Source organism: Panthera pardus, unplaced genomic scaffold (genome assembly GCF_024362965.1).
Source record: "Panthera pardus isolate Hobbes unplaced genomic scaffold, ASM2436296v1 HiC_scaffold_18, whole genome shotgun sequence".
Lineage (NCBI taxonomy): Eukaryota > Metazoa > Chordata > Mammalia > Carnivora > Felidae > Panthera > Panthera pardus.
Window position 1 is genome coordinate 7,029,862 of NW_026526743.1, and position 13,905 is coordinate 7,043,766.

Consider the following 13,905-nt stretch of genomic DNA (forward strand, 5'->3'; position numbering starts at 1 on the left):
TCTTCAACCCACAGGCCTCAGGACGGTGCAGGCCACAGGGGTCTGGACATGTGTCCCCGTTCCACCACCTTCCTGGCCCTCGGTGAGTCCTGGAATGTAGGCAAAGGGTTGGAGGGACAGAGGAAGTGGGGGTGGGGGGGGAGCGGAGCCTTGGGGAGGGGGTCCGCTTCCCTTCCCAGTCCTCACTCCTGTCCAGAAGACTGTGGGACTCTGGGGGAGCAAAGTGGATCCCCCCGGGGTCTGCACCCCCTGCTCTTGCCCAGACCTAAGTCAGACCACGCAGGTTCAGTCCTAGAAACGGGTTCCCGGGTGTGGAGACAAATTCAGACTCAAGAGCAGCTGGGGGAGAGGAGAGGGGAACTGGGGCTTGTCTCGAGACTATTTCAGAGCAAGAAGAACGATGGTACCGGCCCCCCCCCCCCTCCGAGGAAACCAGGGGCGGGCATGTCTCTCACCAAACCTGTCTTCCAGCGCTCTGCCTGGGCTGGGTGCACCTCACTCAGGAAGGTGAGTCTGCTCCCCATCTCCTCTGCACCCCAAAAGGCAGCCCTAGACTGAGGGTGCTGACCCTGGTAGGACACGAGCGGAGGCCCTGAGGACTTATCCTGAACTGCAAGCAACCCCAAACGTATGACCCTTGCCAGGTCTCTCTCTATTCTCCACCTGTGCTCCTGACAGACCCCCCCCCCCACCACCACTCCCCACCGCAAACAATTCAAACCCTGCAGGACCAGGCTGAGCCCACAGGCTCCCCCCACACCAGCCCAGACCCCCCTCAGCATCCCCTGGGCAGAGAACAAGACGGTCACCAAGGGCAGAGTCCCAGACCCCATGCTTGATTCCAACTCCTTCACCCTCGATAGACAACACATCACCCAGTGATAGGATTTGACATGGTGATTTTAAAGTTTCACTTACATTTTTGGAATTTGTCTTTCGTATATATGTTTTTTATTTTGGGGTGAAATGTGGACAAGTATTTGATCAGTGTCTCTGTACGTCCTGCCCTGAGAGGGCAGGGATCATGCGTCTCTCATGTTTGTGGACCCAGTGGCACATGGAGGGCATGTGTCCATGGACAGGTATCCTAGAAGGAAGGGAGGGAGGAAGGGAGAGAGAGGGAGAGAGAGAGAGAGAGGAAAGAAAGAAAGAAAGAAAAGAAAGAGAGAGAAAGAAAGTAGGAAAGAAAGAGAGGGAGGGAGGGAGGGAGGGAGGGACGGAGGGAGGGAGAGAGACAAAGAAAGGAAGGAAGGAAGAAAAGAAAGGGAGGGAGGGAGGCAGAGAGAGAAAGAAAGAAAGAAAGGAAGGAAGGAAGGAAGGAAGAAAGAAAGGAGAGAGAGAGAGGAAGAGAAAGAAAGAAAGAAAAGAAGAAAGGAAGGAAGGAAGGAAGAAAGGGAGGGAGGGAGAGAGAGAGAGGGAGAGAGAGAGAGGAAAGAAAGAAAGAAAGAAAAGAGAGAGAGAGAAAGAGAAAGAAAGTAGGAAAGAAAGAGAGGGAGGGAGGGAGGGAGAGAGAGGGAGAGAGAGAGAGAGAGGAAAGAAAGAAAGAAAGAAAGAGAAGAAAGAAAGAAAGAAAAGAGAGAGAGAGAAAGAGAAAGAAAGTAGGAAAGAAAGAGAGGGAGGGAGGGAGGGAGGGAGGGAGAGAGAGAGAGACAAAGAAAGGAAGGAAGGAAGAAAGAAAGGGAGGGAGGGAGGCAGAGAGAGAAAGAAAGAAAGAAAGGAAGGAAGGAAGGAAGGAAGGAAGGAGAGAGAGAGAGGAAGAGAAAGAAAGAAAGAAAAGAAGAAAGGAAGGAAGAAAGGGAGGGAGGGAGAGAGAGAGAGGGAGAGAGAGAGAGAGAGGAAAGAAAGAAAGAAAGAAAGAAAGAAAGAAAAGAGAGAGAGAGAAAGAGAAAGAAAGTAGGAAAGAAAGAGAGGGAGGGAGGGAGGGAGAGACAAAGAAAGGAAGGAAGGAAGAAAGAAAGGGAGGGAGGCAGAGAGAGAGAGAAAGAAAGAAAGAAAGGAAGGAAGGAAGAAAGGAGAGAGAGAGAGGAAGAGAAAGAAAGAAAAGAAGAAAGGAAGGAAGGAAGGAAGAAAGGGAGGGAGGGAGAGAGAGAGAAAAGAAAGAAAAGAAAGGAAGGAAGGAAGAAAAGAAAGAAAGGAAGGAAGGAAAAGAGAGAGGGAGGGAGGGAGAGACAGAGAGAAAGAAAGAGAAAGGGAAAGAAAGGAATGAAAGAAAGAAAAGAAAGAAAGAAAAAAGAGAGAGAAAGAAAAATAAAGAAGGAAAGAAAGAAAGGGAGGGAGGGAGAGAGAGAAAGAAAGGAAGGAAGGAAGGAAGAAAGGGAGGGAGGGAGAGAGAGAGAGAGAAAGAAAGAAAAGAAAGGAAGGAAGGAAGAAAAGAAAGGAAGGAAGGAAGAGAGAGAGGGAGGGAGGGAGAGACAGAGAGAAAGAAAGAGAAAGGAAAGAAAGAAAGAAAAGAAAAGAAAGAAAAAAGAGAGAGAAAGAAAAAGAAAGAAGGAAAGAGAGAAAGGGAGGGGAGAGAGAGAAAGAAAGAAAGAAGGAAGGAAGGAAGGAAGGAAGGAAGGAAGAAGAAAGAAAGAAAGAAAGAAAGAAAGAAAGAAAGAAACAGAGGGAAGGAGGGAGAGAGAGAGAGAAAGAAAAAAAGAAAGGAAAGAAGGAAGAAAAGAAAGGAAGGAAGGAAGAGAGAGAGGGAGGAAGAGAGAGAGAGAGAAAGAAAGAAAGAAGGGAAGGAAGAAAGAGAAAGGAAAGAAAGAAAGGAAGAAAGAAAAAAGGAAGGAAGGAAGGAAGAAAAGAAAGAAAGAAAAGAAAGAAAAGAAAGAAGAACAAAGAAAGAAAGAAAGAAAGGAAGGAAGGAAGGAAGGAAGGAAGGAAGAAAGAAAGAAAGAAAGAAAAGAGAGAGAGAGAAAGAGAAAGAAAGTAGGAAAGAAAGAAAGAGAGGGAGGGAGGGAGGGAGGGAGAGACAAAGAAAGGAAGGAAGGAAGAAAGAAAGGGAGGGAGGGAGGCAGAGAGAGAGAAAGAAAGAAAGAAAGGAAGGAAGGAAGGAAGGAAGGAGAGAGAGAGAAAGAGAAAGAAAGTAGGAAAGAAAGAGAGGGAGGGAGGGAGAGAGAGGGAGGGAGAGAGAGAGGAAAGAAAGAAAGAAAGAAAGAAAGAAAGAAAGAAAGAAAGAAGAAAAGAGAGAGAGAGAAAGAGAAAGAAAGTAGGAAAGAAAGAGAGGGAGGGAGGGAGGGAGAGAGAGACAAAGAAAGGAAGGAAGGAAGAAAGAAAGGGAGGGAGGCAGAGAGAGAGAAAGAAAGAAAGAAAGAAAGAAGAGAGAGAGAGGAAGAGAAAGAAAGAAAGAAAAGAAGAAGGAAGGAAGGAAGAAAGGGAGGGAGGGAGAGAGAGAGAGAAAAGAAAGAAAAGAAAGGAAGGAAGGAAGAAAAGAAAGAAAGGAAGGAAGGAAAAGAGAGAGGGAGGGAGGGAGAGACAGAGAGAAAGAAAGAGAAAGGAAAGAAAGAATGAAAGAAAGAAAAGAAAGAAAGAAAAAGAGGAGAAAAATAAAGAAGGAAAGAAAGAAAGGGAGGGAGGGAGAGAGAGAAAGAAAGGAAGGAAGGAAGGAAGAAAGGGAGGGAGGGAGAGAGAGAGAGAAAGAAAGAAAAGAAAGGAAGGAAGGAAGAAAAGAAAGGAAGGAAGGAAGAGAGAGAGGGAGGGAGGGAGAGACAGAGAGAAAGAAAGAGAAAGGAAAGAAAGAAAGAAAAGAAAAGAAAGAAAAAAGAGAGAGAAAGAAAAAGAAAGAAGGAAAGAAAGAAAGGGAGGGAGAGAGAGAAAGAAAGAAAGAAAGGAAGGAAGGAAGGAAGGAAGGAAGGAAGGAAGGAAGAAAAAAAAGAAACAGAGGGAAGGAGGGAGAGAGAGAGAGAGAAAGAAAAAAAGAAAGGAAAGAAGGAAGAAAAGAAAGAAAGGAAGGAAGGAAGAGAGAGAGGGAGGGAGAGAGAGAGAGAAAGAAAGAAAGAAAGGAAGGAAGGAAGAAAGAGAAAGAAAAGAAAGAAAGGAAGAAAGAAAAAAGGAAGGAAGGAAGGAAGAAAGAAAGAAAGAAAGAAAGAAAGAAAGAAAGAAAGAAAGAAAGAAAGAAAGAAAGGAAGGAAGAAAGTAAAGGCAGTTATATGAGCAAATAAACCTCCCTCAGCTCCTGCCTCTTTGAGGGGTTTTGTAACTTTAATGTCACCTTCCTGTTTCAGGGCTGCAAACTCCCCTTCCCCTGCCTCCAGCCTACTTGAGGCAGATGAGGTTTTTCAAGAACCTTAACAACATGAAAGCAGAAATTAGGCTTAGATGAGGGTAGAAAACACAGAGGAAACCCAGACACAAGCTCCACAGAAGGCTTGCATCGTGTATATATACAGATATATGTATAGACATATATTTTTATGTTTATATATATGAAATATGTAGATATATTCAAGTCTAATGTATTTATATATCTATACATAAATATAAACATACAACTAATGATGCAAAATGTAAAATTTCAGATCTATAAATTTAAATATATTAGGATATATATTTACCTTTATATTAATTTTTTTTTTAATTTTTTTTTTTTTTTAATTTTTGGGACAGAGAGAGACAGAGCATGAACGGGGGAGGGGCAGAGAGAGAGGGAGACACAGAATCGGAAACAGGCTCCAGGCTCCGAGCCATCAGCCCAGAGCCTGACGCGGGGCTCGAACTCACGGACCGCGAGATCGTGACCTGGCTGAAGTCGGACGCTTAACCGACTGCGCCACCCAGGCGCCCCATATTTACCTTTATATTAAATACACAATATAGTTGGTATAATAAAATGCATGAATTATTATTACATATGGATATAGTACACAGCATTACATATTATATAATGTCATACATTGTATTACATGTTATGTATTGCTATAATTTATATATGTAAGTGTCAACATAAATACATTGTGGGGTGCCTGGATGGCTCAGTCAGTTACCTGTCTGACTTCGCTCAGGTCATGATCTCACGGTCCATGGGTTCGAGCCCCGCGTCGGGCTCTGTGCTGACAGCTCGGAGCCTGGAGCCTGCTTCCCATTCTGTGTCTCCCTCTCTCTCTGCCCCTTCCCCGCTCATGCTCTTTCTCTCTCAAAAATAAACATTAAAAATTTTTAAAAATAAACACATGCCATCTAATAGTAAATATGCATAATTGAGATATAAATCATATATATATAGCTTACCTATAATAAGTAATTTTAAATTACAATTACAATTATTTATATCGATTAAATTATACATATATAATACATACATACATATACCTGTATACATGTATAATTGTATGTATACATATGTAAGTTAAAACACAGAATTTAAAATGTGTATTTATATTTATTATATAAATTTTTTATATTTATTATATAAATTTATTATATTTATAGCTTACATACTATGTATCAGAGCAGGCTGGGAGGCCAGATGCGTCTGCCACAAAGTGCGGCTCCCTTCCTGCCCACGGCCACTTTCTGGGGGGACCCAGGGGGCTGGGATGGAAACAGCAGAGAAGGATGACCGTGTCGTGTGTGGGGACAGGGGAACACAGTCAGGACGAGGAGGGTGGTAATGTTCCAAAGGACTGTGATTGACGTTTGCGCAACTCTGTGACTTTGCTTAAGAGTGACCTGAGCGTGTCACAGGGGTGAATGGCGTGTTAGTGTGAGTCCCCCACAAGTAGACCCTGAGAGCCCGCTCTGTTTCCTCGCAAGGGACCCTGCGCAGGCCCTCCATCTGTGCTGAACCGGCCCCCCGTGGTCGCCCTGGGGCAGCTTGTGACCATCGTGTGCCGGAGCCCCGGCGGGTTTGAGGCGTTCCGCCTGGAGAAGGAGGGGAATGCCTTGAAACCAGATGTCGTGGAGGCACTGCCGGGCGAGACGGAGGCCAGATTCCACATCACCGCGCATGAAGGGATTGAGGGGAAGTACCACTGCGTCTATCTTAAAGACCGCACCTGGTCTGAGCGCAGCGCGGAGCTGGTGCTGGTGGTGACAGGTGAGAAGGTCTCCGCTCGGCCCTCGGGTTTCTCTGGGACCGAGTGACGGCCAGATGGGGCCCTCAGATGGATGCTCAGGGTACAGAGGGGCCGGGCTGAGCGGGACAGACCCTGGGGCCTCCACAGAGCTTGGGTCCTTCCCCTGCCTTGCTCACAGAGACCCCTGGAAACGTCAGCTCCCCGCCACCACAGACCTACAGCTCACCTGGTGAGTGACCTTGCAGGACCTCGGGGAGGGCGGGGCGGGGTGGTGAGGGGGCGGGCGGAGCTCTGCGCCGGGCCGCGGCGCCGGGCTTGGGGGAGGGACTGGTAAGACCACAGTGCCCCCTGCAGGGCACCGGGACACTAACTGGTTGAACTTTGTGCCAGGGGCTATGAAAGCGGTGGGTGGGAGGCATCCCCCTGACCTGAGAGCCCCCGACTCGTTTAGTGTACAAAGCAAAGCAGTTTCATGCCCCAAAGCAGAAGGCCCTGAAGGGCTGGAACCAGCCCAAGGCTAGGGGTGGGGGGACCCCCTTTGGGGCAGAGTTCGACCGTTGGCAGCTTTGCAAGGGACAGTGGTCCGGAGGGGCAGAGGGACTGACCGCTCGTCTTCCAAACTCGGTCGCTGCTGGAGAGAATGGGGCTCCGCATTAGGTCACAAGAGTGGCGTTAGGTCACAGAGGAAGAGAGACCCCCAGAATCCTACATCGCACAGGGCATCGCACATCGCCCCTCTCTCCCATCTCTTGCTCTGAAGACTGAAGATCCACCGTGCGGGGATCAGGGCTGAGAGCCCAGTCCCACGCCCGCGGTGAATACCCCAAACCGTGCGCGTCCCGGTTTCCTCGTGTGCAAAAAAGGGCAATAAAGGCAAGGACGCGGGAGCGCGCGCTTTCGGGGATACGGGGCTTTGTGTGCGCAGCGCACGCGCTTAGGTCAAGGCCTGGCGAACCAGACAGGCTGGGGACGTGCTGGCCTTGTTACGTTGAGGAAGTAGTTTCTTCTGGTTAAGTGTGCACCTGACACCCACCTGCTGAGGGCTGGACGCATGCCGGGCGACGAGGAGAAAGGGTCCCTGCGCTCCCAACCTCAGTGGGGAAAGTTAACCAGAATGAGGAATGGAAATGTGTATATGTACATTATATACATTATACTTAATGTATTTAGTATGTGTATATCACATATAACGTATCTATATTTAAGTATAATGTACCATATATAATGTATCTATATTTAAGTATAATGTATCGCTATATATAATGTATTTATATTTATAAAGTATTTATATCTCTCTATATAAATATAAACATACAACTTACAATATAAAATTTCAGACCTATAAATTTAAATATATTGGAATATGTTTCTAACTTATATATTAAACACAAGGAATATAATTAAAATTATAAAATACATGAATTAATCATTACATATTAATATAGTGTACAGTATTATATATTATATAATGTCATATATTATGTGTTATGTATTCTATGATTTATATATGTAAATCTCAACATAAATAGGTCTCATCTAATAATAAATCTGTATAATTGAGATATAAGTCATATATCTCACATGTTCTAAGTAATATGTACAAATGAGAGTATAAGTCATATATGTTACATGTTCTAAGTAATTTTAAACGATATATAATCACAATTATTCATAGCAATTAAATGATACCTATATAAGTTAAAACACAGGCTTTAAAATGTATATTTGTATTTATTATATATTAGAGCAGGTGGGGTCCTAGATCATGGACCCAGGACAGAGTGTTCAGGGAGGGAAGCTCCAGGAGTGGAAGTTTTCTGCCTTCCTTAAAGGACGCTGAGGACTCGGCCTCCGGGGCAGCTGGAGGGAGGGGGCACTGTCCAGAAGAGGGGACACGGGTGCTGCACCCTCAGCCAGGATGAGCCCAGCAGGCAGGACATACAGCTCATGCGCCAAATCCAGGCCTTGCTGGTGCTGGACGGATGGGCCTCAGGGGACATCAGGACGCGGAGTCTCGGTCTCTTCACTCCCAGGAGGGAGGTGCCACCCCCATGGGGGCTGCTGTGAGAAACAGAAGGGTGGGAATCCAGAAGGAGGGGAGCTAGGGGAGCACTGTCCCACAGAGCCCGCGGCGGGAAGGCCATGCCTCGTGTCTGCACCCTCCAGCAAGGTGTCATTAGCCGGGTGTGGCCACTGAGCCCCTGGAACGGTGGCCAGAGCAGCTGGGGATCTGGCTTTTATTTATTTAACTTGGATGTCAGTGCAAATAGTCCTGTGAGGGTATCACACTGGACAGCACGGATGTAGGGCATTCCCATCCCCATGGAAAGTTCCGTGGGTTCGTTCCAGAGGAGCACCCTTGCGGGGGGGGGGGGGGTGGTGGTCAGGAGGACTCAGCCTTCTCTGTCCAGCTTAGGCCTCTGACCGTGTGCTCGATTCCTCCTTCCTAGGGGACACACAGATGCGTGGGGATCACAGTAACAGCCCAGGTGAGTGAGGGGGGCGGAGGAGCAGGACCCGGTGTGTGCTTCTTGGGGAAAGAATGTGCTTCGGTGTTGGCCGTATTCCACGCCTGGCAGTGCCCTGTGGACAGAGGACCTGAACACTCAGGACCCTGGTTTTGTAATAATGCTTCCTATGTCACAGGACTGTTATGAATCGGAGACGTTTTATACATAGGTGTGCACGTGACAAGCCCCCAGCAAACATGGGGTATGCAGTAGGTGCTCCATAAATGCACGCTGCTGATAATCTGGTTCCACCTTCCCTGTTCCCCAGACCTGTCGACAGAGCATGTGTATATTTTCGTTGGGGTCTCTGTGGCCTTGTTCCTTTGTCTCCTCCTCCTGGTTCTCGCCTTCCTCCGTTGTCAGCGTCGGAAAAAACACAGTAGGTCTCCGGGAGAGGTGGGGTGGCCTGGGGAGGCTTTTTGGGGTGTTGGGGAAGAAGTCCTCTGTTCTTAATTCACACCCCTGACTGTCCACAGGGCTCCCCGGCAGCCAAGGTGAGGAGCAGAGGCCCCAGGAAAGGTGAGGCCCCTGAGACTAACCCCGGCCCCCCTCCCAGGCCCCTGCCTCCAGGGGGCCCCCCAGTGCTCACTGTACTTTTCCCCACAGGGTCAGCCCAGCTGTCGACCTTCCCCAGAGGACACCAGGTAAAAGGACAAGGAGGAGGGACCGGCCAGGGAGAGGGAACGTTTGAGAACATTCCAGGATGTTCTAGATGGAGTGCATGGTGAAATCCGAAGCTGTGGGTTTTCAGGCAAATTTGCCTTCTGAGACCCACCCCAGAGACCTGACCCCTTGTCCTCTCCCCTCCAGATCTGGCAACAGTCGGCAGACTTCCTGAGAAGGACAGGGAAGCGCCCAGCTCGGCAAGTCCTTGTATCCAATACCTACCTACAACCCTAATTTTAGCAGCTCGGTCGGCAGTTTGGTCACAGTACCTTTTTTTTTAACTTTTATTTATTTACTTATTTTCACATTTATTTATTATAGAGAGACAGAGAGACACAGAGCATGAGCAGGGGAGGGGCAGAGAGAGGGGGGAGGGTCACAGAGAGAGGGAGACACAGAATCCGAAGCAGGCTCCAGGCTCTGAGCTGTCAGCACAGAGCCCGACGCGGGGCTCGAACCCACCAACTGTGAGATCATGACCCGAGCCGAAGTCAGAAGCTCAACCGACTGAGCCCCCCAGGCGCCCCTGGTCACAGTATCTTTTGAGGCCTCCCCTTGGAGGTGGCATGGTCTCACTCTGTCATATTCTACCGCTCACACAGGCCAGCCCTGATTCTAAGTGGGAGGGCACTGCACAGTGGTGACCCCAGAAGGTGGGGTCACGGGGGTCACCTGGAGGCTGGCCACTAGGCTCCCCTTCCCACCGGCCCGGCCGCCCTAACTCACCCCGGGTCTCGCTGTCTCAGGCCCCGCCTGCAGGAAGCCCCCAGGACGTGACGTACGCTCAGTTAGACCACCAGATCCTCGCACAGAGGACAGCCCGAGCCACGTTCCCACGGTCCACGGAGCCCACGGCCGAGTCCAGCACTTATGCCTCACTGGCCAGACCCTGACTCCGGACCCACCTGGCCTCTGCTCCTAGAGACACGGGAAGTCACTCCTGCAGAAGCGTGAGGCGGCCATTTGGAGGGCTTCCCTACAGAATCATCCCTTTCTGGAAAGCCATGCGGTCAGCTCTCCTGGAGGCCAGAGGTGCACTCAGGAGACTCCTAATCAGCGTCTAGGAGGTTCGTTAACCACGTGGTCCCTCCGAAAACCAACTAGATGCTTGCAGAGAATGTGGAGCACTTCATTTACAAACACCCAGAGCTACAGACCCCTGGCAGTTGCCAGACACTCAGCTATGGTCCCACGGTCACCCACAGGTGATTCCAGATGTGTGCTGTGTGTCCCCAGCTGCCCCCAGAGGCTCTGATTTACTCGTCTTCCAGAGTTCAGTAGTTGGTCCAGAACCCGGGCTATACTTGGGCAGCTGATCTGCATCTGTTTCACGTGACCTAGTCTCCAAATTCCACACCTGGGAGCTGCCCCCACACCTCTCTCCCTGAACCCCAGGATCTAATCTTGTGGGCGGGCCTCATGGATCCGTGATTTATTTTATTTTTATTTTGAGAGAGAGGGAGCGAGTATGCACGTGTGAGTGGGGGAGAAGCAGAGAGAGATTGAGAGATTGAGAGAGAGAGAGAGAGAGAGAGAGAATCCCAAGCAGGCTCTCCACTGTCAGCATGGAGCCCGAGGCAGGGCTTGACCCCATGACCTATGAGATCTTGACCTGAGCCAAAATCAAGAGTTGGACACTCAACCGACTGAGCCCCCCGGGCACCCCTCCCCCTGTTGTTTCTTAACCCACAGATCAGGCTTCCGTTCACAATTGCCCACTTGCTTACTTACCACTGTTGCTGGTTGCTACAGGGTTTGTAAACAAGGCAGCCCCATGCTGCCTCTACAGCAAACGTTTGGGGTCTGCACGACCACGTCCCCGAGTGGGACCAGCTGTGCCACCAGAGGATATGGGGTGTCCAAGGCACCCTGCCAGGAGAGCCCTGAACCTACTGTGGGCCGGACGTGTTGTGTCTCTACCAGACTCATGGGGTCAGCCTCGAGGACCCCACTGGGATTTAAATGGGGACCCCATTTAAATGGGGACCCCACTGGGATTTAAATTTACCCTGACAACTGCTAGGGAGCATTAGTGAAACTTTCTGGTTGATTTTTGTGTCTTTCATTTCTTTGGCCTGAGCGGGGGGAGTGGGGGGGGCGGTAAGAAACCTGCCTGCCGCCTGCTATAGGTCTTGTACTGAAAGTTTTATTATATATTAAAAGAATGTTTTTTATTTTAAAGTTTTTAATTTATGTTGAGAGAGAGCATGAGTAGGGGAGGGGCAGAGAGGGAGAGAGAGAATCCCAAGCAGGCTCCATACTGACAGCAGTGACTGTGGGGCTCAGTCCCACAAACCATGAGATCATGACCTGAGCCAAACCCAAGAGTTGACCGAGCCACCCAGGTGCCACTAAAAGAATATTTCTTTAAACATTCGACCTAAACTGGGGCACCTGGGTGGCTCTGTCAGTTAAGCATCGGACTTTGGCTCAGTTCATGATCTCATGGTCTGTGAGTTCAAGCCCTGCATCAGGCTCTGTGCTGACAGCTCAGAGCCTGGAGCCTGCTTCAGGTTCTGTATCTCCCTCTCTCTCTGCCCCTCCCTTGATCGCCCTCTCTCTCTGTCTCTCAAAAATAAATTACCATTTTTTAAAGCCCCACAGTGATCCTTAAAAAAAAATAAAAATTCGACCTAAACTCATCTAGCCCATTCTGGTGCAATTTCTTTTTTATTTAAAAAAAAAATTTTTTTTAACGTTTATTTATTTTTGAGACAGAGAGAAACAGAGCATGAACGGGGGAGGGTCAGAGAGAGAGGGAGACACAGAATCCGAAACAGGCTCCAGGCTCTGAGCAGTCAGCACAGAGCCCGATGCGGGGCTCGAACTCACAGAGCGCGAGATCGTGACCTGAGCGGAAGTCGGAGCTTAACCGACTGAGCCACCCAGGTGCCCCGCATTCTGGTGCAATTTCTATTTTACTTCTTTGCAAACATTAACACGTTTTAAGGACTTTATTCTTAAGTAATCTCCACATCTACTATGGGGCTCGAAGACACAACCCTGAGATCAAGAGTTGCACGGTCTACCGACTGAGCCAGCCAGGTGCCCCAACATTAATACATTTTAATCTTCATATAAACCCTCCAGAACATGTCCTATCCTTTTCTCCATTTTTCTTGAAGAAACTGGGGACCGATCATTAATTAGCTTGCCCTCACTCAGCCAGCTCTAAGTGGTGGGGACTGCAGACTGCATATGGCAGCTCCTCTCGGTGACCTCAGGACAGCCTGCATCTCGCCAGCTGGGAGGTGTCTGTCCTGTTTCAGAGAGGGTGGGGTTCTGGTTTTCCAACACAATTTTAACTTGCACTGAGCTTTGATTTTCTATTTGTGCTCAAGGTTAATTTCTATTCGTACTCAACGTTTTTCCTCTGCTTCCTAGCCCTGTACTCTCTATCTTTGTTTTCTTCATTGCGTTGTGTACTGAATTTCTCTTTTTCATGTGGGACAGAGTCTCTCTTTACCAACTATTAGTGTATTAGTCAGGGTTCTCCAGATAAGCAGAACCAATAGATTCTATTGTAAAGAGTGAATATACATGTGTATATATATTTGTGTAAAATATGTGTGTATATATACATGTGTAAAAAAATTTTCGTGTTTATTTTTAATTTAAATTCAAGTTAGTTAACATACAGTGTAGTCTTGCTTTCAGAAGTAGAGCCCAGTGATTGGTCTCTTACATAGGACACCCAGAGCTCATCCCCAAAAGCGCTCTCCTTAATGCCCATCACCCGTTTAACACCCCCACCCAGCAAACTTTTGTTCTCTGTATTTAAGAATCACTTATAGTTTGTCTCCCTCTCTGTTTTTATCTTATTTTTCCTTCCCTTCCCCTATGTTCATCTGTTGAGTTTCAAAAATTCCACATACGAGTGAAATCATACGATGTCTGTCTTTCTGTGACTGACTTATTTCGCTTACCATAATACCCTCTAGTTCCATCCATGTTGTAGCAAAAGGCAAAGGCTTCATTCTTTTTGATCGCAGAGCAATACTCCATTGTATAAATATACCACATCTTCTTTATCCATTCATCCATCGATGGACATTTGGGCTCTTTCCATATTTTGGCTATTGTCGATAGCGCTGCTATAAACATCAGGGTGCATGTGCCCCTTTGAGTCAGCATTTTTGTATCCTTTGGTTACATACCTAGTAGTGCAATTGCTGGGTCGTAGGGTAGTTCTATTTTCGGTTTTTTGAGGAACCTCCACACTGTTTTCCAGAGCTACCGCACCAGATTGCATTCCCACCAACAGTGCAAGAGGGTTCCTCTTTCTCCCCATCCTCACCAACATCTGTTGTTTCCTGAGTTGTTAATTTTAGCAATTCTGACTGGTGTGAGGTGGTATCTCATTGTGGTTTTGATTCGTATTTCCCAGATGATGAGTGATGTTGAGCATTTTTTCATGTGTCGGTTGGCCATCTGGATGTCTTCTTTGGAGAAGTGTCTATTCATGTCTTTTGCCCGTTGATAAGTTCCTTATAGATTTTGGATACTAACCCTTTATCTGATATGTCCTTTGCAAATATCTTCTCCCGTTCCATCGGTTTTATTGATTGTTTCCATTGCTGTGCAGAAGCTTTTTATCTTGATGAGGTCCCAATAGTTCATTTTTGCTTTGGTTTCCCTTGCCTCTGGAGACATATCAAGTAAGAAGTTATATAAATTATATTTAGATATATAATATTTTAAATGTAAATTATATATTTAAGTACAACTTATAG

The 13,905-nt window shown here is 47.7% G+C and overlaps 1 protein-coding gene across 1 annotated transcript in view; it reads left to right on the forward strand.

Moving 5' to 3' along the window:
• Positions 1-10,065, forward strand: part of LAIR1 (leukocyte associated immunoglobulin like receptor 1) — a 10,719-nt gene extending 654 nt beyond the window's left edge. Inside the window, exons 2-9 of the mRNA XM_053906464.1 lie at positions 15-82; positions 472-507; positions 5,747-6,016; positions 6,175-6,225; positions 8,983-9,025; positions 9,113-9,150; positions 9,317-9,369; positions 9,919-10,065. Of these exons, the coding sequence (XP_053762439.1) occupies positions 15-82; positions 472-507; positions 5,747-6,016; positions 6,175-6,225; positions 8,983-9,025; positions 9,113-9,150; positions 9,317-9,369; positions 9,919-10,065 (706 nt within the window). The remainder of the gene's footprint in view (positions 1-14; positions 83-471; positions 508-5,746; positions 6,017-6,174; positions 6,226-8,982; positions 9,026-9,112; positions 9,151-9,316; positions 9,370-9,918) is intronic.
• Positions 10,066-13,905: the final 3,840 nt, after the last annotated feature.